The sequence below is a fragment of the Malus domestica genome, chromosome 02 (assembly GCF_042453785.1).
Source record: "Malus domestica chromosome 02, GDT2T_hap1".
Classification (NCBI taxonomy): Eukaryota; Viridiplantae; Streptophyta; class Magnoliopsida; order Rosales; family Rosaceae; genus Malus; species Malus domestica.
Window position 1 is genome coordinate 3,259,863 of NC_091662.1, and position 25,896 is coordinate 3,285,758.

Sequence of the window (25,896 nt, forward strand, 5' to 3'; positions counted from 1 at the left end):
ATTTTTGTGAGAGCTGTCGAATATATATTACATGCGGCTACCTTTTTTTAATAGGACTGTAAATTTGACTATGTTCTCATATATTTTATACAACAAGATTATTTAACCGTTAAATTTTGATCATTATCGATCTAGACAAATCTCAATGAAAATGGTGGCCGATGTGGAAGAATAAGGTATGAGCAGTAACCAATCACATAGAAACAGCCAACAAAAGACCACAGCATAGAAAGAACCAACACAACACTACAGCTGCTCTCAACGGTGGATTGAGATCCTCTCCGGATCTAAAACACTCATGAGTCTGTGAACCGTGCAATTCAGAGCGTTCAAGAGAGAGATACATATATATATATATATATATATAGAGAGAATGTGTGTGAGTCTGTGAGATGAGCCAATAATATAGACTAATAAAAATCACATGATTTAAATTGAACGGTCAATATTAATCAATTAGGTAGTTCTAGAGTGTGAGATTCGGAAAGAATCTCAATTCTTCATTGGCTTCCAAAATCTTGGCCCGGCAGTCTATCTTAGTCTTACATGTCTAGTCTCTACCACGTGCGCTATCACTGTTTTTCTGATTAGTGACAGCAAAATGGGGAAGAAAAAAAAACACTGGGCAATCCGGTCCTGGTGTAAACTTGAAGCCACCGAGCACGAGTTTTGGCTTCCTTCTATGGACCACAATTTTAGGCCTAAGTCACGTTCTACACCACCATTCAAGTCTTCGTATCAAAATGAGCCACGAGCTTCGCATTTTTATAACATCTCGACGACATTTTGACATTCAACTGATTTATACTTTTTGACAAGTTTTGGTGTTAACTAATGACGTGGAAGAGATGGATCCACTCACAAAACATTGTCGATGTGATTCTTGCTCTACAAATGAGCCGTTAATGGTTGACTAGATTATCAACCTACAAGGGTGTAAATTGGACAAATGTCTTAAAAGTTGAGGGGCAATGTGAAAAATTATAACCTCGTGACTCATTTAGAAATCCATCTCTAACCTCGATGGCGGGAAGTGTCCTTAGTCTAAAATTCTACTATTTAATTTTTAACCGTTAAATCCGTAGTCAAGAATTTAATACCAAAGATTTAACGGTATAAAATCATCGTGTATAAAATACACTGAAATATACTAGAAACTCTCCAAAGATTTTTTTTTTGGGGTCAATAAACTCTCCAAAGAATAGTTTCTACAGAATAAAACATTCGAAGAATCGGGAGAACCGCCCTTGTCAGTACCAATATGGGTCACTCAGAAATGTCAGAGGCCCATTGACAAGGATTGTCAGGGGATAAAGATAGGCCCAAAGGCCCACTTAAACCATGGATATTTATGGATTCCTTCAGTCGAGGAGTGCTCCTTCACTAGGCCCACAGTATAATGGTTTCTTTTTCTCTTTTCGGAAAATTGCATAAAGTTATGAGTAAATTGTAGCTATGGTCCATTAACTTTAACTCAATTGGAGCAATGGTCCCTCAACTAAAAATCCATTACCTTTGGTCCCTCAACTTATCAAAACGTGCAGCTATGGTCTCTCAATTAAAAATTCATTACCATTGGTCCCTGAACTTTAATTCAAGTGGAGAAATGATCATTTAACTTTAATCTAATTGTAGCAATGGTCCTTACAATATAACTCATTTTGACAATTTTTTTAACATAGTTGACGAAAAGAACCATAATTATACATTTTGATGAGTTGAGGGACCCTAATTATATAAATGGTCATTCCAACATAGCTTATTTTGACAAAATTTTGACAAAATTGATGAAAATGACTATAGCTACACATTTTGATAAGTTGAGGGACCAATGGTAATGGATTTTTAGTTGAGGGACCATTGCTCCAATTTGATTAAAGTTGAAGGACCATTTGTACAATTTACTCTAAAGTTATATTACATCACCGCAAGTATTTACTAACAAAAATATTAAACACACATCTTTCTTTATTTTCTTATCTGTTTTTTATTTGTTGTTTTCATTTGATTTACTCATTTTATCAACAATTTAAAAAAAATACGTGGAAAATTACCTCTTTGGAAATAGTAGACAAATTATATTTTTAGATCATATTTTGTAAACCAAAAGATGTAGCGGTTAATGGTTGGATTTCATTTTAGTGATTTTAAAAATAAATCAACTATTAAACATTTTATCATGTGGTTGAGGATATGATCTCTAAACATCATTCAGAATGAGACCCACTCCGAATTTGTGTTTGGAGTCCGCAGATCAAGAGATTTGGACCATTCAAGAGAGAGAAAGAGAACTATGTAGTTTTAATTTTTTGAATTTTTGAGGTAGGCGAATGAGATGAGCTAATGAGATCGTCGGGATCTCTCTATCTACGAGCTATGAACAAATATCTAGAGTAGATCTCAATTTATTAGGAACTATAAAATTGAAATCGAATGATCTAAATCTCTTGCGGACACAGAAATCGGAAGTAGATCTCAATCCAACACCACCCCAGCCCTCTTATCACTATAATTCGTATTTTTGATTAAAAATTCAGGTCAAATAAATGAAAGTCAATTGTAATTATATTTCCCAAATCAAAACGAAATTATGGGAGCTATCAGCTCAAGGCTCAAGCTATCGACTGTTCAACTGTACTTACAATGCCGACTAGACTGTAATTTTCAAAAATCAGCATCAAACAAATCAATCAGTGTTTTTCGTTCTTTTGCAAAAGGATTTGGATGAGGCAGACAACAGATAGGTTCATTTGTGTGGTTCATCGGTTTCCACGATTCCCAACAAGGCAACGTAGACCCCCACCATTTTTGGAGGCAACCAAAACCTCCCTCTGCAGCAAACCTCACTGCTAAACCCCCACTGAAATTTGAGCTTAGACCCATGATCCTTTCATCTCCTCCGTCTGATCAAATCGTTCGAGCAGTTTGATTCGATCCAATGTCGTCCTTATCGTCGAAATTTGCTCTCAAGGATTTCAAGCTGAGAACATGCGACGCTTTCTGCAGGCCAGCTGCTTCTTTATCTGCAAGGAGGCTGCAGTCTCATCTGGGTACGTTGGATATAATATTTCGTTGATTTTTGTTTCTGGATTGTGATTTTTATTTGCGGAATTTGGCAATTGGGTTCTGGTTGTTTTGATGATTTATCTGTAAAGTTTTGTGCTTTGGGACTTTAAATTTGCTGACAAGAAATTTGGGTTAAGCTCGTTTTGATGTTTTATCTGTAAATTTTTGTGCTGTGAGACTTTGATTTGATCATTTTCGGGTTCCTGAATTGTGGGGAGTGTGACATTTATTTATGCCCCTCCGTTTCTAGCATTTATTTTTCCAACATTGATTGGTGTTTCAGACTTAAGAGGTGAACTTTCTGTGCCTGAGAATGTAAGGTGCTGTGCGATCCAAAGCAAGAAATGGAGTCCCATCGTTGCGAAACCACCTTCTTCGATAATTCAAACATCAAGGTATGTTTTATGTTTCTTGTTACCTTTGTTTGATGAAAGAAATGCGCATATATGTTAGCATATCAATGTGATCATGCACAAGAGTTACTGTTTAATGCTGGTGGGAACAATAGTGGTCTCGTAGTTCAATTTTGTAAAGGCAATCGGAATAAGTGTGTTTAGTCTTGGAGGAGAATGTGGAATATACACCAGTTGGATGATGTAGGACAATAACGGTCTCAACCATTTACGGTCTAGGCTGTCCTAATTTTAGCCATTTATTTGTAAAGATGATTACCGTTTTCATGCACTTCCTGGTTATGAATACCTAAGTCTACATTCATCAGCTTGTTGACAACTATATGTAGGAACCCCAAAGTTTTCTGCAAGGCTGCAACAAATTTATCTGGAGATCTTCCTAGTAGTACTCCTAGTGGGATGAACCTGTATGAGAAAATAATCGAAACTTTGACAACTCTATTTCCTGTGTGGGTAGGTGTTACATTGTATTTAACCAGATTCTCGTCTTTGGTACTTCTTAATTGCTTACTTCTGTGTATATTTAAAATAAAGCTTTCCCAAGAACACCTGCAAGTTTTAAATCTACTTCCGTGGACAGGTCATATTGGGCACCATCCTTGGGATCTACAAGCCAGCTGCGGTAATCTCTCTGTCTGCTACTTCATTGTGTGGCATATCAACTAGTGTATAACTAGCTTATTTATGGCGTTTCTACAGGTAACTTGGTTGCAGACAGACCTTTTCACGCTTGGCCTTGGTTTCCTCATGCTTTCCATGGGGTTGACATTGACCTTTGAGGACTTTAGACGATGTTTGCGTAATCCTTGGACAGTGAGTAGCATCCACTCACATTTAAATCACGGACAGTATCTGAAACAGAATAATCTAGTTTTAAATTATAATTAATTTTTCTGTTGCAGGTGGGTGTAGGTTTTCTTGCACAGTACATGATCAAACCCCTACTAGGTTTTGTTATTGCCCTGGTAATTCTTCGTCAAAACTTTTGTTGTCTGTCATGTAATTTACTAGTGAAATGTTTTACAGTTGTAATTAAATTTTTACTCAATTCAGACTTTAGCCAAAAAATCTCATGTTTACTGCCAGTGTTTGAAGATCTTCTCTTCTATTACAAAGAAGGGGAATGTTGACTGGATTAAGTTTATGGATTACATATTTTGGATTCTATATTGGTTAACAGCTTGCGAGTGTTTAGATGCAGGTGTAACATTGATGAAATATAAGTGTTATCTAAAATTCATTTTGATTTTCAGACTCTCAAACTTTCTGCACCTATTGCGACTGGTCTTATCTTGGTCTCGTGCTGTCCTGGTGGTCAGGCATCAAATGTTGCAACTTATATCTCTAAGGGAAACGTAGCGCTTTCTGTTCTCATGACAACGTAAGTTACATGCCCTCAAATGTTTTTGTTTGTTTTGACTTTTGGCAGGTCCTGGATATGTTTGCAGTATTTATTAACTTATACTGCTACTGAAGTATGATAAAACCAGACTCGACAGCCTTTTGTTTATCGTAATGTCACATATTGAAGCAACAATTATTTTGTGGTCATTCTGTAGGTGTTCAACAATAGGAGCTATTATTATGACACCACTTCTTACCAAGCTTCTTGCTGGCCAGCTTGTTCCAGTTGATGCTGTGGTAAGTTGGAACATGGTTAACAAACTTTGTTGATAAATTATGTAATACTTGAACTTCTTCAGTTTATAAGTAATACTTGCTGGCCAGCACTTCCAATAGTAATTAAAGAAATTTTACGGATAAAATATAAGGATACGGAAATAGTCTGTTTACGCTGAGATTTTCTCCCCGCCATCTTTGCAGGGCCTGGCTCTCAGCACTTTCCAGGTTGTTTTAATGCCAACAATTGTAGGAGGTAAATAGAAGGTTTTTACAGTTATCCTTGGAATTTGAAATCTTTCTACAAATCATAGCTTATTTCCAATATCTGGACATAAATTTATAATCAACCCTCTCCCCCCCTGCTTTCCATGACAGTACTGGCAAATGAGTTCTTCCCCAAATTCACTTCAAAAATAGCCGCGGTGACACCTTTAATTGGAGTAATGCTCACCACTCTACTCTGTGCCAGCCCGGTAAGTTGCAAACATATACTGAATTGACTTCCATATGGATACATTTTGTTTCTCCTCAGTAAATTCATAGTAGTTACATTACGAATCTAATAGGGTAACTTGTATGCGCATAATTGTTAAGATCGGGCAAGTTTCGGAAGTCTTGAAAACACAAGGAGCGCAACTGATACTCCCGGTGGCTATTCTGCACGGTGCTGCATTTGGTATTGGTTACTGGATTTCGAAATTATCATTTGGTGAATCTACATCTCGTACCATATCCATAGAGTGTGGGATGCAGGTAGTCATCTTCTATTCAGTATTTTCTTACTGATTTTCGCAGAGTGTTTGTCAAGTTGAACGAGTTCATACATTTAAGTACCCTCTAACTACTTTCTCGATATTTCGTTTGCAGAGCTCAGCACTTGGATTTTTACTTGCTCAAAAACATTTTACAAACCCTCTTGTTGCCGTCCCTTCTGCTGTCAGCGTTGTTTGCATGGCGGTATGATTATCTAAAACTCCCTTAATTTCCTTCTTAACTACCCTTTTGAGTTAATTAATTATGGGAGTTCTACAAATTACAACGTTATTTACTATCATCGTGCATTGTCCCTCCGAACAGCTTGGTGGGAGTGCTCTTGCTGTCTTCTGGAGAAACAGACCAATTCCAATCGATGACAAGGATGATTTCAAGGAATGAGAAACTTGGCCTCCCTTTTTGTCTGGGTATTTTTTACTTGATTACTTGTTAGAGATGGTACTTTTTATTACCAAGTTATATGTGCATTAGACATCAGTTTTATGTCAAGTTTTATTACTGTTAAAGCTATTAACACGGGGCTTTTCGCTCAAGTTGTTAAACGCTTACCATTGCGTTGAGATCCTGTGTTCGAATCTCGTCTCTTCTTCTATCAAGAAAAGGGCTTTGCATGTATATTGTTGGAAATTTGAGTAGTTTGAGTAAAAATTTCCTTGTCCCACATTGGCCATTCCCAAAAGCTTTTATCACTTTATAAGGTTTTGTCCTTTAAAGAGAGTGATTGGAGTAATAGGCCTGGAGACTAAAATTGGGCTCACCCTTAGGGTTGGGCTTTGGGGTGTAATAATTATTTGGTAATTAATATATAATTAATATATATTTAATTGTCAAAAGATGGACCTTGGGCATTGGGCTCTAATAATTAAATTATTTAATTAATTATTTTTCGGATTTACTTAATTATTTTTTAATTAAATTCGAATTTAATTAATTTTTTTTTTTATGAAAAGACTCATCATTTCAGATGAAGTCCGAGAGTTCTTTCTGAACACAGAGCAAAGCATCTCTTTGAAGAGATGTCTCCCAACAGTCACATCTCATTCTCATACCTGTTGCAAACAGGCATCCATCTGCTATATATACATCTATCTGCATAGCATTTAAAACACAAAAAAATAATCATCTTCATCTTGTACACTCCTAAACCTTCTTACTGAGAGAACCACACTAAATTCGCCATAAGTTAAATTTTTAGGTGCTGGAATTTTAACTTGATCGTTGAATCCTGGTGAAGCAGACGTCCGTAGAACTACAAGCACAGAGTAGGGACGAAATTTCTGTTTCAAGGACATTGCGGTAGGCAAGCCTCGATCTTCAAAGTTGTCTGTTTTATAATTCATATTCTAGTTTATATTCTGTTAGTTTCTATTGCATTTATTATTTATTAACATATATAAATTATCACAGATTGTTGACTTATATCCAACACACATTGGAGGAAGTGCTTGAATTCAACCATGTGATTTATGGCAGATTTTTGTACACAACTGGGTTTATAATTTTTTTTTTTTGGAAGGACTGGGTTTATAATTTATATATGCAATCAGTTTATTTTTTATTCCCTTGTTATGCATCAGTTCTGGGATTAGGGTTTTTTCAGGAAACTGGAATTGAAAGTTCATGAGCTAATGGTATGCTCTACACTAATCATAAATTAATCAGCTTTTAATTATAAAAATGGAGGAATAAAGGGTCATGAATGGTTGTTTATTTTTTAAAAAGAGAACAACCGGTTGCGAACCACCGTATCAACTCCTTTCGAACCCGGAAGAAGATACTTAGGAATTACAATCCATATGCGACCGCAATCAAACAATTTTACGGAAAAAGATTTTCTACGGATCTCTTTCATCAAGATCACCTGATCAAATGATCTGGATCTTTAAAATTTCATCAAACGATAAAAAATTATTATAACTTTTAAATAATCAAAATAGATGGACCGTTTAATGAAATTTTAAAAATTCAGATCGTTTTGATCTGGTAATCTTGACGAAGGAAATCCGAAATTTTACAACCCAAGTATTTGAACGCAAGACCTTTTAGAAAAAATTGAGAGGACTGGAATTGCCCAACCACCTATCTTTTGACTTCTGTGACCCCTTTTCAGCAAATCCGCGAAAGCATGTCCAACTCTTTTGGTTCCTTTTCTCTGGCACCAATGAAGACAATTAGCAGTAAATATTATAAACTGTGATGTGATTGATATATGCATACTTTTTACCGACCACAGATTGAAAAAGAGATAGAGGATCACTCCAAACTTATTCTCATCTTTTGACCAATCTGTGTGTCCTACTGTGATTGAATCAAAGAAAACTCGAAGTAGAACAGTTCCATCAGCTAGTTAGTCAAGTATTGGAACAAGATTACATGTATTGAAAGTTGTACTTATATAATCGGATGATATCTAAACATGGAATAAGTTGTTCTCTTGTTAGCGTGTTGACTGGTTAAGTACTCTTTCAAGTCAAAATAACATTAAAAACCACTTGTTAGGTTGCCCTATCTCTTTAATGCAAAGACAAGGAGAAGTAAAATGCCTTACGTCAAAATAAATTACATAAGAAAAACAATTGAATTATAGAAAAAAATGAGACCATTAAAATTAGGGAGTTTTAATGAAAAACCCGCGGTATTGTTCACTTTAACGAAAAATCATATTTTTACACTAAAAAGTCAAACCTGGTACTATTTATTTTACCCTTTATTTTGTCATTATCGTTAAAATTCAAAGTTTTCAATCTATTTTTATTAGTTTTCCTTTAAAATTATTTGATGTGGAAATCATGGTTTAAATGATATAAACATGGATGTTTTGCTTGCAACCAAGTTATTAAAAAATTGGCAAAAATAGAACTCCCAACGAACATTTTAAAAATACATAAATTAAAGACCAACATGTTTCTGCACGGGTTGCGTGCCATTTTAGAATTGTGTGTAACTTTTCTTTTAATATAGAGGCATCCACCGATTACAATTTTTTTTTTAATGCAATCTTGATAGAATGAGGCGGCAATACATTTTTGTTTATAAATTCAATGGCCCATAAAAAATTCATCTTTGTTCACCGTTAATTATTTTAATTATTTTGTGAAAAATCTACATTAAATAAATATAAAATGACAAAAATATTTTCAAGTTTATCAAATTATTTTGGTCAATTGTTTATTAAAAGTGTTATTTTATTTTGATTCTTGTTTAACAGAATTTTTACAGAATGATTAAAATAATTAATAGTAAATAAACTTAAAAACCACTTCAAACTCAGGAACTAAAATGCAAAAGTTACGTTAATTCAGGAACTATTTCGGCAAAAATGCCAAATGGAAATTATTATTTTAGTGGTGACTTAATGAGGGGGTGACCGTCTTCCTTCAACTTTCTTTTATAAGTTTAATAGAATGAGAAAGAGAATATATTTTGTCAAAAAAAAAAATAAAAAATAGAAAGATAGAATATTAAAAAAAAAACAATAAACAACAACAACAAACCAACTCTCAGTTGCTTCCGCAGAACAAAAAAAGACAGAGCCTCCGACATTCTACTTCATCATCATCTGCGAAGTGTCCCAAGTTTCGGATTTTCCTGCAAATTAAACTTGCTGCGAATATCTTAGTCATGTCTCAGAGCCAGACCAATTGGGAAGCTGATAAAATGTTAGTAATTTTGCACTGTAAAATTTCCTTTTCTCCTAACGTTATTTTGGTCGAAATTTTTCTGGGGTTTTTCACGTTCTTACTGCCATGGCAGCAACTTGGATTCTGGGGGTTTTTTTGTAGTGAGTTTTTGGTTGTAGGGTTTTGGTGGGTACTATTGTTTTCTCATCTTTTATTCCAAATGGGTATTTTATGGTGTTTTGCTTTTTGGCATTTGGGTTTGTTTCACTTATGTTGTTCGTTTTCTCGCATAAATAACCATCCTTTCGTTTAAAGATTGAACCTTTGCTGTTGGGTTGTGGTAAATTTGTGTTTTTTCATGTTTTGCTGACCTTAATCTGTATTGGGTTGTTTGATTTTTACATGTTTTTGCAAGCTATTTCGAGATATCCTCAATGTTTTTTTTGTGTATGATAAGGTTGTGTTCTTGTTGTTGGTAAAGCCCTGGCTGTCTGGCTCCCAGTTTTCTATTTTTTCCTCGTGCTCCAGAAAAAAAAGGGGAAAATAAGAAAGAAATTTAACTTTCCAGACTTGTATGGGGACACTGGGGATCCAAAAAGTTGTTTTTCTTACATTTTCTTAGCGGAAGTAAAGCAACATGGCTTTTGGTGCTGTGGATTTCTTAAAACGGTTTAAAATTTTGTTTCTCGTGTTTGATTCAGTTAGTTCTAGGAACTAAATAATTCGCTTCAACAAAATTTGACATTAAAAAAGATAATTAGTGATAAGAATTTGAGTTTTCGGGGCTCGAAGATCTTCACTTTTAATAGTTCCATTCATTTTCTTGGCACTGGGTTGGTGGATTATCATCATGTGAGATGTTATGTTTCTGCATTTTGTACCTTCTGCCACTGTTATTTTCTGCAGATTCTCAAGTGTTAAGAGTTTTTTTTTGGATTCGTGACGTGTGGAAACATTATAATGTGTTTGGATCACAGGTTGGATGTGTATATCTATGATTACCTTATGAAGAGAAAATTACATGCTTCTGCAAAGGCATTTCAAGATGAAGGAAAAGTTTCCACGGATCCTGTAGGTGAGAATATACTTAAATCTGCCAAAGAAAAGAGATTCATTGTATATACGTGAATTTATATCTGAAATTGAATTTAACTAAATTTCTTTGATTTTATGGTTGCTTCAGCTATTGATGCACCTGGTGGCTTTCTTTTCGAATGGTGGTCTGTCTTTTGGGACATATTCATTGCTAGGACGAATGAGAAGCACTCAGAAGCAGCTGCATCTTACATTGAGGTATGGACTTAGATTTGACTTCATTCCTGGCTCTATTGTTTTTGCCGCCTTTGCAATATAGTTGGCATCTTTTGAATTTCTCCATTTTAAGTCGTTTCAATGATTGTCTGGATGTGTTAGACTCAAGTGATAAAGGCGAGGGAGCAGCAGCAGCAGCAGAAGCCTCAGCTGCAAGATCAAATGCAAATGCAGCAGCTTCTATTACAAAGGCATGCTCAGCAGCAACAGCAGCAGCGACAACAACAACAACAACAGCAGCAGCCACAGCAGCAACAGCAACAGCAGCAGCAGCGTCGAGATGGGACCCAGCTTCATAATGGCACTGCCAATGATTCTCTTTTGAGGCAGAACCCTGCAACTGCAAATTCTATGGCAACAAAAATGTACGAGGAGAGATTAAAGCTTCCACCACAGAGAGATGCTATAGATGATGCAGCTATCAAGGTAATGAGTTTTGCCATATTACTCCGAGAGACTTTCTTTCTATCTTATATTCGTTTAATCTAGTTACAAACTCACAATACATATACCATGCAGCAAAGGTTAGGCGATAATATGAGTCAGCTTTTGGATCCCAATCATGCGTCGATGATGAAAGCAGCCACAGCAGGTGGCCAGCCTCCTGGGTATTTCTCTTAAGATTCCACATTTATCATGACTCAGCTTTACGGTGTAACACATGTTCTTTGCATGCAATTGATACTTAGTATGAAAGTGGTTCAACTCCTTTACAGTCAAATGCTGCATGGTACACCTGGAGGTGTGTTGGGGAATCTTCAACAACCTCACAGTCGGAGTCAGCAACTTCCTGGTTCTTCACAGGTGATTATCATCAGTGATCTGTTTCCTCGTCTTTTATCCCTACAATTTGATTTTCTTATTGTGGGTGTGTTTTCTATGATGAAACAGGACATAAAGAGTGAGGTGATGAACCCCAGAGCTGTTGCTCCAGAAGGATCATTGATTGGCGCTCATGGTACTGAATCTACTGATTGATATCATCAGTTAGGACTCATATTTAATGCAGAAAATGCAATTTCCATATCAGTCTGTTGCATATTTCATTGCATGTTAATGTGAAGAAATCATTACTCATATTTGTGTTTAATTCTTCTCTTACAAATGATTCGTGTTTACATTTTAGGATCAAATCAAGGCAATAACAATTTGACTCTGAAAGGATGGCCTTTAACGGTAGGACTGAATATACCCTTCCACTCTATATAATTGTAATGTATCTTTTCTGTGTGTTTCTTTCAAATTAGATAAACAGTGGTTTTCTGATTGAGTTACACCTTTTTAGGGATTTGATCGGCTTCGATCTGGGATTCTTCAGCAGCAAAATTCTTTGATGCAGTCCCCACAACCCTATAATCAACTTCTGCAACAGCAGCAACTTATGCTAGCACAACAAAATTTGGCTTCCCCATCTTCCAATGATTTGGACAATAGGCGGATGAAAATGCTTCTCAACAATCGAAATATGGTTCTTGGGAAGGATGGTCAATTAAGTTCTGTCGATGTACCTAATGTTGGATCACCAGCGCAAGTTGGTTGCCCGGTCTTGCCTCGTGGAGATGCTGACATGCTAATGAAGGTATCATTTCTTCGTCTACACTAGATTTTTTTAATAGCTTAACTATTATCACTAGATGTCAACTTCATGCTTCCTATATATATTTGCTTATATAGCCAACTTATCAGTTACAGCAACAGCAGATGCAAAGCAACAATCAACAGCAGCAGCCATATTCGCAGCATCCGCTTTCAGGTCAGCATTCTCAGAATTCAAGCCAACACCTTCAGCAGCATGAAAAAATTATGGGTTCTGGCAGCATGGCGCCAGATGGTAGCATGCCTAACACCTTACAAGGGAATGATCAGGTTTTCTGTTACTGCCTATTGAATTCATGTGTTCTGTAGCTATGTCCTTTTTCTTATCTATCTCTTTCTTTTCTTCAACTTGATCATTCAGTAAAAACGTTTTATAAATATATTGTGTAGTTTGCATGCTTTAACTTCCATCCTACATAACTGGTTTTATAATACTAAACTCAATTTCATCATATTTCTAGAGCCAATGGCTTTTTTATCTGTATTTTCGCTGTGAACATGATTAGTGTTGAATACTGTTATATGAGATTCTCACTTTAGTTTTCCTTGTTTAAGGCTTCAAAGAATCAACTTGGGCGAAAGAGAAAGCAGCCAGTGTCATCTTCGGGTCCTGCCAATAGCTCAGGGACAGTTAATACCACAGGACCATCTCCCAGTTCACCTTCAACGCCTTCTACTCACACAGCAGGAGATGTCATGTCTATGCCAACTTTACCCCATAATGGTGGTTCGTCGAAGTCTCTACTTATGTTTGGCTCTGATGGCTTGGGCTCACGTGCATCAGCGCCAAATAAATTGGTTAGAAACTTGAAATTATTTTATCTAACTTCTATGTATTGATTGCGTTTGGGATGACTTGATTTGTGTTACCCTAAGTCACTTGTAGTGGGTATAACATGCTCTTAGAGATTTGACTCACGTGTGATTTTCTTATCATGAATGTGCCCTTTGCGAGAAAACGTAGAAAGTTTACTTATCAGGGATTGTTCTTAGAACTTCATTGGCAATCTGTAACTGAGCTATATATTGCAGACTGATGTAGACCGTTTTGTTGACGATGGATCTTTGGAGGATAACGTTGAGTCGTTCTTATCACATGATGATGCTGACCCTAGAGGTAGAGTCGTTCGGTGTTCAGATGTCAGCAAAGGTATGAACTTTGTTAATTATGTCAGAAGATGTATGTCTTGGTTTCTTCATACTAGAAATGTAACAAAAGGCTTTCTACATCTTCTTGATGAAATAGGCTTCAGTTTTAAGGAAGTCCAGCTTATTCCTGCAAGTACAAATAAAGTTGAATGTTGCCACTTATCTTCAGATGGAAAATCACTTGCCACTGGTGGGCATGACCGAAAGGTAAGCCTAGATCGAAATTTCATATAGATACTATGGGCATGACCAACTTAAATTGCTATCTGCTCCTTTTTTTAAAGAAGTGTTGCAAATATGAATGGTTCAAGTTTGATACTGTTTTGGTTGATCATATGGTTTATATAAACACACAATACTCATGATTAATTGATTATCTTGTGGTGCAGGCTGTATTGTGGTGCACTGAAACTTATAGTGTCAAGTCTACACTTGACGAGCATTCTCAATGGATAACTGACGTTCGCTTTAGTCCTAGCATGTCAAGGCTTGCTACATCTTCTGCTGACAAAACCGTCAGGGTTTGGGATGCTGATAACGTGGGTCAACATTTTTGTTTTTTCTTAATTCAATACAGTGCTGATAATGTTTCATGCAATTGATGATTTGATGTTATTTTGTGCAGCCTGGATATTCACTACGTACTTTTACGGGACATTCTTCCACTGTCATGTCGGTGGACTTCCACCCCAGCAAAGAGGACTTTCTCTGCTCCTGTGATAACAACAGTGAGATACGGTACTGGAGTATCAAGAACGGTAGTTGTGCTGGAGTTTTCAAGGTATACAGCATGGTGTTAATTTGTCTACTCTATATACGGAGTACCAGAATTCTGTTTCTCCGTCTAGTAAATCCATTTGTATCTAATAATTTTACCCTATTTTTTCAGGGTGGTGCAACTCAGGTGAGGTTTCAACCGTGTTTTGGAAGAAACCTTGCTGCTGCAGCAGATAATTTCGTATCCATCTTGGATGTCGAGACACAAGTTTGCAGGCTTAAGTTACAGGTTTCTTGTTACTTCCCGTTATTTTTAATAGTTTTGGTATTGATTTTTAATTGTTAGGATGGGTAGTAGTGTCCACATTTGGGCTTTAGTGAAACTGTGAGTATATGAAAACAAGATTAATGTGTTCTTTTGCCTGGACACTCTTTTCTTTACAAATCGAATTAATGTATATACGATTTATACTTATCACCTCAAAATATATGAATCAAAATCTTATGATTACGGTCCTTGTTTCTTAAACTTTCCTAACCATCATGTTCATCATGATTGCTTTCTGATTTGTTTCTTGTGGTATTCATCATAGGGTCATAAAAGCGCTGTCCATTCTGTGTGCTGGGATCCTTCTGGCGATTATCTAGCATCAGTGAGTGACGATTTGGTTCGAGTGTGGACAATTGGTTCCAGCTGCAAAGGGGAATTCATTCACGAGTTGAGCTGTTCTGGCAACAAATTCAATACGTGTGTGTTCCATCCGACTTATCCTGCATTGTTGGTCATTGGCTGTTATGAGGTAAGTCATAACTTCTCTACCTTTGTTTTACACGATGACTTGCTCTTATCGAAGATGCTAAGCGAATTTTTGTTTTGATGTGGTGGGAATTCAGACTTTGGAGCTTTGGAACATGACCGAGAACAAGACAATGACTCTGCACGCTCACGACAAGCTAGTGTCTTCTCTGGCGGTATCAAGTGCTACTGGGTTAGTTGCTTCAGCCAGCCATGACAAGTGCGTCAAGCTCTGGAAGTGAGTCAGTATTTAGATGCTTTAGTTGTTTATATGGTTACTGTGTTGTAGCACGAAAAAAGGGGCTTTAGATCTTTAGTTTAATCAACCGCAGTTAACCTATACAAGAATTTTGTTGCCCCAAGCCTGACTGCGATGTCAAAACGATCTCGATCGAAGAATCTCGTTCAACTTAAGGGGATTATATGTAAATATATTTTCGGCCAAAGGAAATATCATCAGATGTATGCTAGTACAGCTTGTGTGCATCTGTCTGGATTAGTTCAAGCGCCTTTGTCGAAATACGTTGCTTTGTACTCAAGGTACTCTATCCATGTTACCGGAGATAGAGCGGACGATTGTGGTCAATCAACGGTGATATCTTCACGTCCATTGGCTGGCCATGGAAGTATGCGATCGAAATCCGATGGTGTAGTTCGTTCACAACTGCACGATGCACCGCAATCCTGAAGCGTCCGTTCTACAGTATGTGCATCAAATCACCAACGTTTATGACAAGTGCGCGGGATCCAGGACTTTGGAGGCCGCTTATGTTGATTTGGTTTACCATGCTTCCGACGTACGATATATCGGATTGTATACGAGTGTCCATAACTCGAGAAAAATCGATTGTGATGAGAGGTCAAGCGGATATGTCTCGGAGAATAGAGTCTCACATCATAGATATAAACTAATGTACAGTTTATATGTCAAAGGGTACAACCTTTATCACCGATACTTTTTAGGATGGAATTGTACTATTGCTTGGTTAGCATGGTGGCTAAGTTGGAGATAAGATCGGTATTGAACTATTGACTCGTCTTTTTGATACATAAGCTTCTCTATCGTGACACGACTCTTGAATCACAACTCTTGTGAGATGGTCCGAAGCCATTGGATCTTTTTTATTCATTTTTTTTCTTATTGTCAGTCATGTATGATTGACAGGCCAATAAAAAGCACAAAATAGTTATCATACGGAACCTTAGAAAACAAAAAAGACGATGGCATTTTATTCGGTAAGTTGAAGAAATGCGTTCAAACCAAAAGTATGGAACAAGTAATTAGTTTACAAATGAAAAATTCCAGCCAGTCCACCGGCTGTTATCTGCACTCGATCTAAAACAAACAAATAAGTTGGTCCTATATATATATGTAAATCTTGTAGCTATATACCTCAACTGTTTCTTCAGGAGAAGCTGCTATACTTGTGCTATACTTGTAATACAAGTAACAATCCCAGAACTGAAGCAATGTGGTAACAAAATCAGACATGTCATCTTCTCTGGAAGTTGAACGATTTTATTGCGAAGGCAAAAATAAAGGCGAAAAACACGCAGAAACCGACCACCATAATGCCGGCTACACCCAGAAAATCATGCTTATAACCAAACCCTACTTTGAGTAACTGCCTCACAGGCATTTTATGGATTCCGTCAGCTAGTGTCAAAAGACTGTCATCCTCGCCGTACTGTGAAACAAAGAGGCCGTACAGACTCCAGGCTACCGGGTTTGCCCAGTAATACCATCTCCACCATATTGGAATTCTCTGAACAAGTGCAATGCGTTAGATAGCTAACTCAATCAATCAGTGTTTTCACCTGTAAATCAGGTTTTCGTGCTAGTTTCGTGTCTGAAACTAGCACTGTACATCCGAGATGTAGCGCAGAATGCAAGTGATCAAATTAAGCAAACTGAGAAGAAAGAAAGCAGTCACTTTCGTTACCTTGTGAGGAATCATAAAGCCGCTGAAGAGGTTCCACAGCATATAAAATGGAGCAGCAATTACAGCGGCCACGTTATGATTTGGGGTGACAGCGGTTGTCATCATTCCGTAGAAGGTGAAGTACAGCATTGTGAAGTACATAAAGAATATGTACCAAAGAAACTTCAAAGCAGTCCACTCAAATGAGGCCGTGGAGTAAAAAATTGTGCAGTAGAAAATTGCTTGTGCAAACACATAAGGGAGCTCTATCACCACCTGCAGGCATGACCAAAGCATTAGATAACTTTTCGGGATACCAGGGTATTGTGCGTTAAAAGAGTCGCATAACACAACAAAGGTAAACCTGAGCAAATGCAAATGGTAAAGCTGAGTACATCCCTGCAGCTCTCTCTCGATATGAAACAAAACGTTCTACAGAAACAACAGGTTGAACAGCAGTGGCATTGGTGATTCCGCTAAATAGGATTGCTGCATACATGGATCCCATGGCATTTAATAAATCCTGCTGTGTATCCCTGTAAAGAGAACGAAAGTAAGTTCCTGTCGTATATAGAACCTAATGGTATGGATACTAGTAATCATAGCTCAAAATCTATTACAGTTGCAATAAAATCAAAAGATTAAGAAAAAGAAGGAAACCTCTTAGCTCCAAATCTCCAACAAATTGTTCCTAACATCAACGAGATGATGACAGTGTAAAAGAAGCGAACTGCAGTGTACTGAGGGTTCCGCCAGTAAGACAGATTTTGCTTCCAAAGACAAGTGAGAAATTGTTCGACAAATGATTGAGAGTACTTGGTTGGAAAGTTTAATTCTTTCGAATTGGCGCTTGGCTTGCTTAGGATTTCAACCAACTCTTTGTTATGTCTGAAACAAAGGAATATAGGTTGTTAGCTAAAGAAGCAGATAGTTCTCTGTACAAGCAACACTGCCAGGATTCATGTAGTAATCATACCGAAACAAGTTAGAACTTCGGTAAACTTCTGCAAAATCCACACCTAGACGACTTTCTTCAACTGTAGAAGTAACATCAAGCATCCATGTGGCAGGATTATATCCAGGCCTGATCTTTTCTACTCCTTCGACGGCCTGCAGAACCAAATATTTACATGGTAAGTTGACAGTTGTAACCATTTCGCAATCACAAACTTTATAAAAGAAATACTGGCATGCAAGATCCGACCTCAAAGTACTTGATGAGTTCACAAGACTTGGGACCAAGTGGACCAGCATATATGAGCTCTCCTCCACGCTTCAAAAATAGGAGCTGCAATGATAGATAAGATTATAGCAGGATGAATCAAGATACTAAAGCGTTATTCTCGGCTCAGTATATATTTACATGGAGAGAGAGGGAGAGAGGGGGAGAGGGGGAGAGGGAGGGAGAGAGAGAGAGAGAGAGAGAGAGAGAGAGAGAGAGAGAGAGAGTACCTCATCAAAGGATTCAAAGATGTCTATGCTAGGCTGGTGGATTGTGCATACAATAGTACGTCCAGTATTGACGATATTCCTCACAGTCCTCATCACAATAGCTGCAGAACGTGCATCCAACCCTGATGTTGGTTCATCCATGAAAACTATTGAGGGGTTGGCAACCAGCTCAACAGCTATCGTTAGCCTTTTTCTTTGTTCTGTAGACAAACCATCCACCCCCGGTAGACCAACCAACGCCCCACTTAAAGGAGTGAGCTCCACTAGTTCCATCACCTCTTCTACAAAAGCCTGAATGTATTTTTTTTTTAAATTATTAAAATGATGGATTAATTGATCTTATAATGAAGACATACATAAACAGTAAATAATTTTATGTGCATACCCTTTGTATCTCCAACTCAACATCTGATGGTAACCGAAGCCAAACAGAGAAGAGAAGCGATTCCAGGACAGTCAAGCAGGGGGAATGAATATCAGACTGCTCACAGTAACCAGAAATTCTCGCAAAAGTTTCTTGTCTTTTTGGATAACCAGATATATGAATGCTCCCTTCTATCGTCCCACCAGTTTTTCGACCAGCTAATACATCCATGAGGGTGGTTTTCCCTGCACCACTTACTCCAACCAATGCTGTAAGCACCCCAGGCCTAAATGCTCCAGTGACATTACTCAACAGCTGCAATTTCTCTTCTTGAATGCCCTGCTGCTTCAATTCCTGCAGCCGTACTTGGATCAGAAACTATTATATATATATAGTCAACATGTTTCCGAGAATAGATGGCGCAAGCGAGTAGTGTTAAATTCTCACCAGAGGGACATCGACGTAGTAATTGATATTGCTGAAAGACATGGAAAGTTGTTGAAATGGGAGCACCATTCCTCTCTGCTTAAAATATTTTGCTGCACAGGATATGAACAAGAATTTTGGAAATTAGACTGATCCATAGTTAATTGAAAAGAGTTGTTCTAAAACATTCAATTTCCGAACTTCTTTACAAACCATTTAATGACTCTGAATGCTGCAAGTACTGTCTCAGCTCAATAACAACAGTTTCTCCTTTTCTTCTCCTTTCTCTCTCTTGAAGCTCTTCCTTGGTGACTACTGCTTGTCGTTTCCCCAAGGCTATTGTATATATCATAAATCAACTCAATTAGCTTTCTTTCTTTGAGTTTGTTTGGCTACATGTAGCACTAAAGAGAAAACAAACATTAGGGTATTCTTGCGAGCAGAAATGACTTACGGTTAAGGTACGCTAGGAAGAATGTGAAGAGCATGTTGAATAAAATTGTATATCCAAGCAAAGCACCAGCACCAATCCAAAACCAGTAGCTCTGTGGAAACAAACTGCGTGCTCTTAGCAATGCCTCGCCTAATGGAATGGTCTCGTTTCCAATTCTCTGCATAAATAACAGAAAATACTAATTAGAAGTTCCAAATTAGAATCCCAGAGACTGGCTTGATAAAATATGTATCTTCTATACAGTGTGGAATTTTGTTAATATTTACACGATTTAGCAAAATTAATAAAAAATTATAATCCATTAATCAAAATTGAATATACAGTGAATTGGAAGGTTACCTTATCCCATTTATGTCCAAGGAATTCATTTACGGAAGCTGCATTTTGAGCATACATCAAGGGAGAAAACCAGAAACCCCATATCCACCACTTTGGTATACGATCTGTTGCAATCAAATAAAGACATTAGTAAAATTATAAACTCAAATTGGAAACATATAGGCAATGGCATTGACAAAATGTTAGTTTACCTTTTGAGATGATGTATCCTCCAAGAGCCATAACAACTAACATAGCAAAAGATCCAAAAGTGTTGGCTACTATCATATTTCGACCCAAGGATCCCATAAGACGGAAGAGAGCTATTGACATCTGGTGTAGCAAGAAATATATCAAGAACTGCCCACAGAATCTGCATATTCAACAATTTAACCTAAGAATTTCATCCCAACTTTCAGAATGCATGGAGAAATCCAAAGGAACGTATGATTTACCTAGTAATTGAAGGATCAAATCCAATGACATAGTATGTGATTGCCACCCAGAAACCAGACTCTATGAATGAATTTGGAACACTTAAGGCCCAGGACGGAATGGTATAGACCCAGCTAGGGTAGAAATGCAAGTCCCTATGCTTGTAAAGTACCGGAAGCTTGGCAACCAACATTGACACCTCCATGAAGCCATTGAAAAGAATAATAACCATGGAAAAGTATAGTGCGCCGAGATATAGGCCTCCATCATCAATTGTATTGTGGTGCAATGTTGACCGGAAAAAAACACTCATTGTGACCATAGCAACAAAAAGAAGCTGGAAGACAGAACATATTACTTGGGAAATCAGCACCAGATAGCAAAAAGAAACCGGAAAAAAAAGATACTCATTGTGGCACAATGTAACAATTTCATCTTACAGATGATTGGGATAAGGGAAAAAAAGATACTAAGGTATTCTACAAGCTAACTCAGAAGTGAACTGGTACCTGAATGAACTTGAAAATGTAGATAAATGCATTTCGCTTCATTAGAAGAAGTTGCCAGTTATAGCTTGTTTTGAGAAGCTCACACCTCTTCACGCCATAGAGAGACGTAGCTAAAGCTGCAGGATGGTTATAGCGTTTATCAAAAGGAACATCTAGTTCTTCAGACAAAGTCTTCCCAGCTTGAAATAAACGATAAGCATCAACAAACTTTGCCGGTGGAACATAGCGGTACGGGAGATCAGGATTGGACCAGTACTGCTCTTGGTCCTTCTTTGATATAACCTGCGTACAAGGAAAACAATTGTCAACCATTCCATGTAACAGAATGCAAATTCACAACTACAACTCAAGATTTCTATATATAACTTACTTCTTGCAAGAAGTCTGCCACATTCTTTCTCAGTGGACATCTAAATCCCATATATGAAAAGAAATCAAGAGCAGTTTCGCGGGGTCCCTGATACACAATCTGGCCCTCACACAAAAGTATAACATCATCAAACAATTCATAGGTCTCTGGAGCAGGTTGAAGCAAAGATATGACAGTGGTTGCATCAAGTGCTCGAGTTGAATGCCTTAGATATTTGATGATTTGATAAGTAGTAGAACTGTCAAGACCAGTTGATATTTCATCCATGAACAGAACTCTCGCTGGACCTACTAATAATTCCCCTGGAAATCATAGTGGAGTTATTAGCAAACAGTTTTACCTTACTAATGCACAAGAACTCCCTCCCTCGTCAAAAATTAAAAAACAAAGTATGCACCTGTAGTAAGCCGCTTCTTTTGCCCCCCTGAGATTCCCTTGAGCATTTCATCTCCAACCAATGTATCAGCACATATGTCCAACCCTAAAATCTTTGTCAAACATATTTTAGTATCAAAAGATAATCCAAGAATAAAACTAGATTATGACATACTATACACGACAATGAAATCCAAACAAGGGATAAATGAAAAAACCTAATCTAATATCTCTACTAAAACAAATTTTCCATAATCTCTTCTCCTTCCGTTTGAACTTCAAATCACAATTTGCCCGCTTTAACAATGTGGTCCAGAATGTTGTTGAAACAAGACATTTCCGCTTTTGGGAGAATATAACCACACAAAATATTTTCATTCTTAAAATGAAAATAACCGGACAGACTATATGTATTCGGAAATGACATGCATCAAACAAGTACCTTCATGATGTACTCCACCACAAGGCTTGTCTCCTTCCCCCCAAGAGCTAATGACTGGAAAAGAAATTGTGTCAGCAATCATTTCATATACAATGGAATCGACATATCTAACAACTGCAAGTACCTTCATGAATATATCAAGATCTTCATCGGGTATTATCCCAGCGCACTTCTCTCTTCTTGCAAGTTCTACTAACATATCTATGATGACAAGTATTCATGTCAGCATATAAACAAGAACGATACATACACAAACACGTGACCTCGCAAAGCTTACCATATTTGGTTCCAACACCTTGACATCGTCCGGCAAACTCAAGAGTTTCCCTTACAGTCATCTCTGCTACGTGCCAATCCTGTTGGCTGACATAAGCAGATGTCCGCTGAGGGACAAACTCGCTTAAGCCATGTCCGTTATACGTGACGTTCCCTGACATCTTCAAAATAATCAAAGTACAAATGAGCAGAAGGAAATGTCAAATGGGGAGAGAAACTAGTAGAAAATCTGTCATTAAATCTGAAAAATGCGGTAATTTCACAACATGAAATATTGTCTCATCCCTTCAAACATTTTCTAAATAGGATAAGAATTCATGACTCCATGAAAACTCAAAAGTAACGGAATTACCTGCAAACCGGTTCCCAGGCGCCCGGCAAGAGCCAAAAGTAGCGTGGTCTTTCCGGAGCTTGGTGGACCCAATAGTAATGTCAATCTAGAAGACAAGACCAACGGCTTCTTAGGCGTGTAAACACAGAGACATTCTGATGTCACTTTGGCGGTATACCAAGTCAGTCAAACACTACAGGCGAGAAATTGACTTGAAATACCGCCACAATGGCATCTGAATATAACCAAGTCCTTCTCGTAAACACTGGACTGGAAATTCAGTAACCGAGTACTGACTGAAGCTTAAAAAACTTACCTTGAAGGTCTTACAATCCCGCTAATGTTGTCTAAAATCGTTAACTTGCTTCTCTGCCCCCTGTATATTCGCAATTGCCTAAAAAGGGCCTAAAAGGCCATCCGAAAAATGCAAAGATTACAAATTTTTCAGACAATTATGTAATTTAAGAAAATTAAAGGGAGAATTTGAATGAGTTCATACCTCCGCCATATTAAAAACAAAATTGGGAATAGTCGGCAGCGCTCTGCTTCCGACGTGGACGAAAGCTTCAACCTTCAACTTCTGAAATCGGACCTCGATCTTCGGAAAATTCAATGCTACTCTGCACACTCAAATAAAGAACACCAAAACAAATTAAGCACAACAAAAAAGTTCCGGAATTGAAAAGGACAAAATGAAAATCTGTTTGGTTGCTGAGAAAACGAGAGAAAACAGAAACTTCAGTACTCGCAGTCTCTGCTGACATTTTCTCAGCAGCCAAACAGACTCGAATTAAGCACAAGAGAAAAGTTTAGAAATTGGAAAGAACAAAAAGAAAACCCTCCGTTTGGTTGCTGAGAAAATAATCACATTAGGCATTGTTATACTGAAATCAATGATTTTCTCAGCAGCCAAACAGTGTCAATCAAAGTATCTAGTAAAATTGAAGAGGATTACGCGTCAAATCTTCGGCGCATGCGATCGAAAAATTGCTCGGGGTCGTCGTCGGCAGAGCTAACAAGCCGGTCGAGAAGGAGCTTCTGCTCCTTAGCCTCGAGCTCGCTGACGTCGATCTCCATGGTGTCTCCGACGACGTTTCTGAAAATGCCGCGCCGTACTCGAGCGTAGGTCGGGAGCCGCTCCAGCGCGGCCCACCGCAGCGCTTCCTCATCGTCCCCTTCCTCCCGAAACGACCCCGATCTCGCGAACACGTTCTCCGCCGAGTTCCACATCGGAAATCCCCAAAAGCTCTCCCTAGCCACAGAAAAATGCACAGGCTTAGGCTGAAGAGGGAGATAAGAGAGAGAGAGAGAGAGAGAGAGAGAGAGAGAGAGGCTAATTAAAAGTGGAGTGTGAATGTGAGATGGACATGTTTGATTGCTGGAAATGGTGGTTGGAGCTCTGCATTTAATTTTTCTGTGTAAATAAGTAAGTCTTGTTGTTTGTTGTGACGGATGAGAGAGAGACAGCTTCTACTTTCTCTCTCTAAAATGACCGTTAAAATTTTTCAGATTTTGTGCAGGACAACAAAGAGAGGGTTTCATTTAATGGCCGCGGGAAAGACAATAAGCCGGAGGCCTCTTTCAAACGTCGACTCGCGCGGCTGTTTAAATCAATTCTATTCGCTCCACGGATGAAGCTTCTATCTCATCCAACGGCTGGACTTAATCGTGAAAAGGGGAAGTTTCAAATTTATCTATTTTTAGAGGCTCAAAATAATTGATACCCTTGTTTTCTTTTTCACATACGAAATAAGAAAACTCTGTTCTATGGTACTATTGATCGAGACCCTTCAAAAACAACTCGAGCGCTTTCAACACCTCTCGAATAATATAACAAGAAGTAAATATGACACTCAAGACAATAAAAATGACTCGACAAGCGCTCGAGAAAAGCTTAAGACGTACTTGAGAGTGGCAACTAAAGGTAGATAAACAATTTGAGTGCAATTAAATTATGACTCAGAAGCGAGGCGTAATAGTTGAATAGGTACTTCCTAACGTCACGTGTTGATTCTGCACGCATTTCGATGTCAGGACATATGACATATGGACGGTTTAAGGACTTATTTTTGTGTGAGATGTATCAGTGAAATAAGCTAATAGGGACCGCATGATTTAAATTAAGTGATCGAAATCTCTCAGTCTATCAACTTCAAGCGCAAAATTCTAAGAAGTTCTCAATTTACAAGACCAAGACCTATTAAGTATTTTCACATACAAAAATAGCATATTTTATAAATTAAAGAATCAAACATATTTTTGAGCCCACTAAAAATCAAATTTCCAACATTCCCACTGTGAAGTGTGAAACGACCGTTGGTTTTGTTGATAGGTCTGGCGCGTGTGGGTTATTTTCGTGGGAATTTAAATGAAACGGTTGGAAAGGTGTGATTTTACTGATTTACCACCCTGTTGGGTTGATTCGGAGTTCAAAAACGGCATGTCTTTAAACCGAAGCATTTATCCATTATCCACCATTTCGTCGCAAAGGTGAGGCATTGCCTATTTTGTGGAAGCTTTTCCATTGCCATTGCTCGCTATACTCGTGTGTTCTCTCCCAATGTTAGTTCTCGTTATTTCTAACTGTTGATGCATTCTAATTCTCCACAGTTCTTAGTTGAGTTTGACATTGTCAGTTGCTCATAATTTATAATCGTTGATTCATAATAAGTCATAGCTAATCATGTTAGTCGCCTATTGTTGATGGATGGTAGGTAAGATATTTGATGATTATTATCTACAATTCCTCATCGTTGATATCCAAAATTTCTAACAATTGATGCATTGTGGGTCATGGCTGCTCTGGTATTCCAAAATTCTTCATCATTGATGCATTATTGGTTAGGAATGCTTTGGTCAATCGTCTACAATCCTAATTGTTAACGCATTGTCAGATAAGAACAGTCTAGACCATCACTTGCAATTCCGTATGTGAACGACAGAACATATAAACTTTTGTATGTTTCAGGTCAGAATTGTATTTGATCATATGGTTAATATGATAAATGGAGGGTAAATGCAATTTCTTAATTTGTATATTTTTTGGTAGCATGAGAACTTCATTTCATCAATATGGCATGGCAGTTCTTAACCCCACTGAAAGTGACATTTTCATCAGAATAGCTTCTGTTAAATTGTCTTGTTGTCTTCTCTATAT

The 25,896-nt window shown here is 37.7% G+C and overlaps 3 protein-coding genes across 8 annotated transcripts; 2 read left to right on the forward strand and 1 right to left on the reverse strand.

The window, feature by feature from the left end:
• The first annotated feature begins 2,459 nt into the window (after positions 1–2,459).
• Positions 2,460–7,434, forward strand: LOC103418008 (sodium/pyruvate cotransporter BASS2, chloroplastic). Of its 3 annotated transcripts, none has more exons than XR_011571836.1 (15): positions 2,575–3,050; positions 3,350–3,461; positions 3,809–3,932; positions 4,060–4,101; positions 4,179–4,292; positions 4,382–4,444; positions 4,733–4,860; positions 5,039–5,120; positions 5,304–5,355; positions 5,478–5,575; positions 5,697–5,855; positions 5,970–6,059; positions 6,180–6,283; positions 7,072–7,172; positions 7,284–7,434. XR_011571836.1 is itself a non-coding variant. In XM_008356168.4 (13 exons), the coding sequence occupies exons 1-13, from the start codon at positions 2,939–2,941 to the stop codon at positions 6,255–6,257; spliced, it is 1,254 nt and encodes a 417-aa protein (XP_008354390.2). In that variant the 5' UTR covers positions 2,460–2,938; the 3' UTR covers positions 6,258–6,539. The 3 variants fall into 3 exon arrangements, 1 of the variants encoding a protein (XP_008354390.2); XR_011571835.1 differs by having other exon boundaries at positions 7,114–7,172; XM_008356168.4 differs by lacking the exons at positions 7,072–7,172; positions 7,284–7,434 and having other exon boundaries at positions 2,460–3,050; positions 6,180–6,539.
• Positions 7,435–9,294: 1,860 nt separating this feature from the next.
• LOC103448562 (transcriptional corepressor LEUNIG-like) lies at positions 9,295–15,538 on the forward strand. Of its 3 annotated transcripts, none has more exons than XM_008387826.4 (18): positions 9,295–9,535; positions 10,474–10,571; positions 10,680–10,789; positions 10,910–11,233; positions 11,327–11,415; positions 11,524–11,611; positions 11,699–11,765; positions 11,934–11,983; positions 12,093–12,386; positions 12,494–12,673; positions 12,959–13,201; positions 13,436–13,553; positions 13,650–13,759; positions 13,942–14,091; positions 14,178–14,333; positions 14,442–14,558; positions 14,863–15,069; positions 15,164–15,538. In XM_008387826.4, the coding sequence occupies exons 1-18, from the start codon at positions 9,498–9,500 to the stop codon at positions 15,305–15,307; spliced, it is 2,583 nt and encodes an 860-aa protein (XP_008386048.2). In that variant the 5' UTR covers positions 9,295–9,497; the 3' UTR covers positions 15,308–15,538. The 3 variants fall into 3 exon arrangements, with proteins under 3 accessions (XP_008386048.2, XP_070661908.1, XP_008386062.2); XM_070805807.1 differs by having other exon boundaries at positions 9,298–9,535; positions 12,500–12,673; XM_008387840.4 differs by having other exon boundaries at positions 9,298–9,535; positions 12,509–12,673.
• A 729-nt stretch (positions 15,539–16,267) lies between these two features.
• On the reverse strand, positions 16,268–24,257 carry LOC103448554 (ABC transporter G family member 32). 2 transcript variants are annotated; one of them, XM_008387815.4, is made up of 24 exons: positions 23,695–24,257; positions 23,239–23,359; positions 23,056–23,144; positions 22,761–22,845; positions 22,410–22,569; positions 22,257–22,333; positions 22,133–22,186; positions 21,713–21,803; positions 21,316–21,617; positions 20,946–21,227; positions 20,457–20,773; positions 20,214–20,374; positions 20,023–20,126; positions 19,684–19,840; positions 19,443–19,565; positions 19,251–19,342; positions 18,825–19,157; positions 18,440–18,730; positions 18,192–18,275; positions 17,964–18,097; positions 17,648–17,875; positions 17,352–17,523; positions 17,009–17,263; positions 16,268–16,831 (listed from the first exon to the last, which is right to left on the reverse strand). In XM_008387815.4, exons 1-24 carry the CDS (start codon positions 23,967–23,969, stop codon positions 16,559–16,561), a joined length of 4,260 nt encoding a protein of 1,419 aa, XP_008386037.2. In that variant the 5' UTR covers positions 23,970–24,257; the 3' UTR covers positions 16,268–16,558. The 2 variants fall into 2 exon arrangements, with proteins under 2 accessions (XP_008386037.2, XP_028965405.1); XM_029109572.2 differs by having other exon boundaries at positions 18,825–19,168; positions 19,251–19,325; positions 23,695–24,255.
• Positions 24,258–25,896: the final 1,639 nt, after the last annotated feature.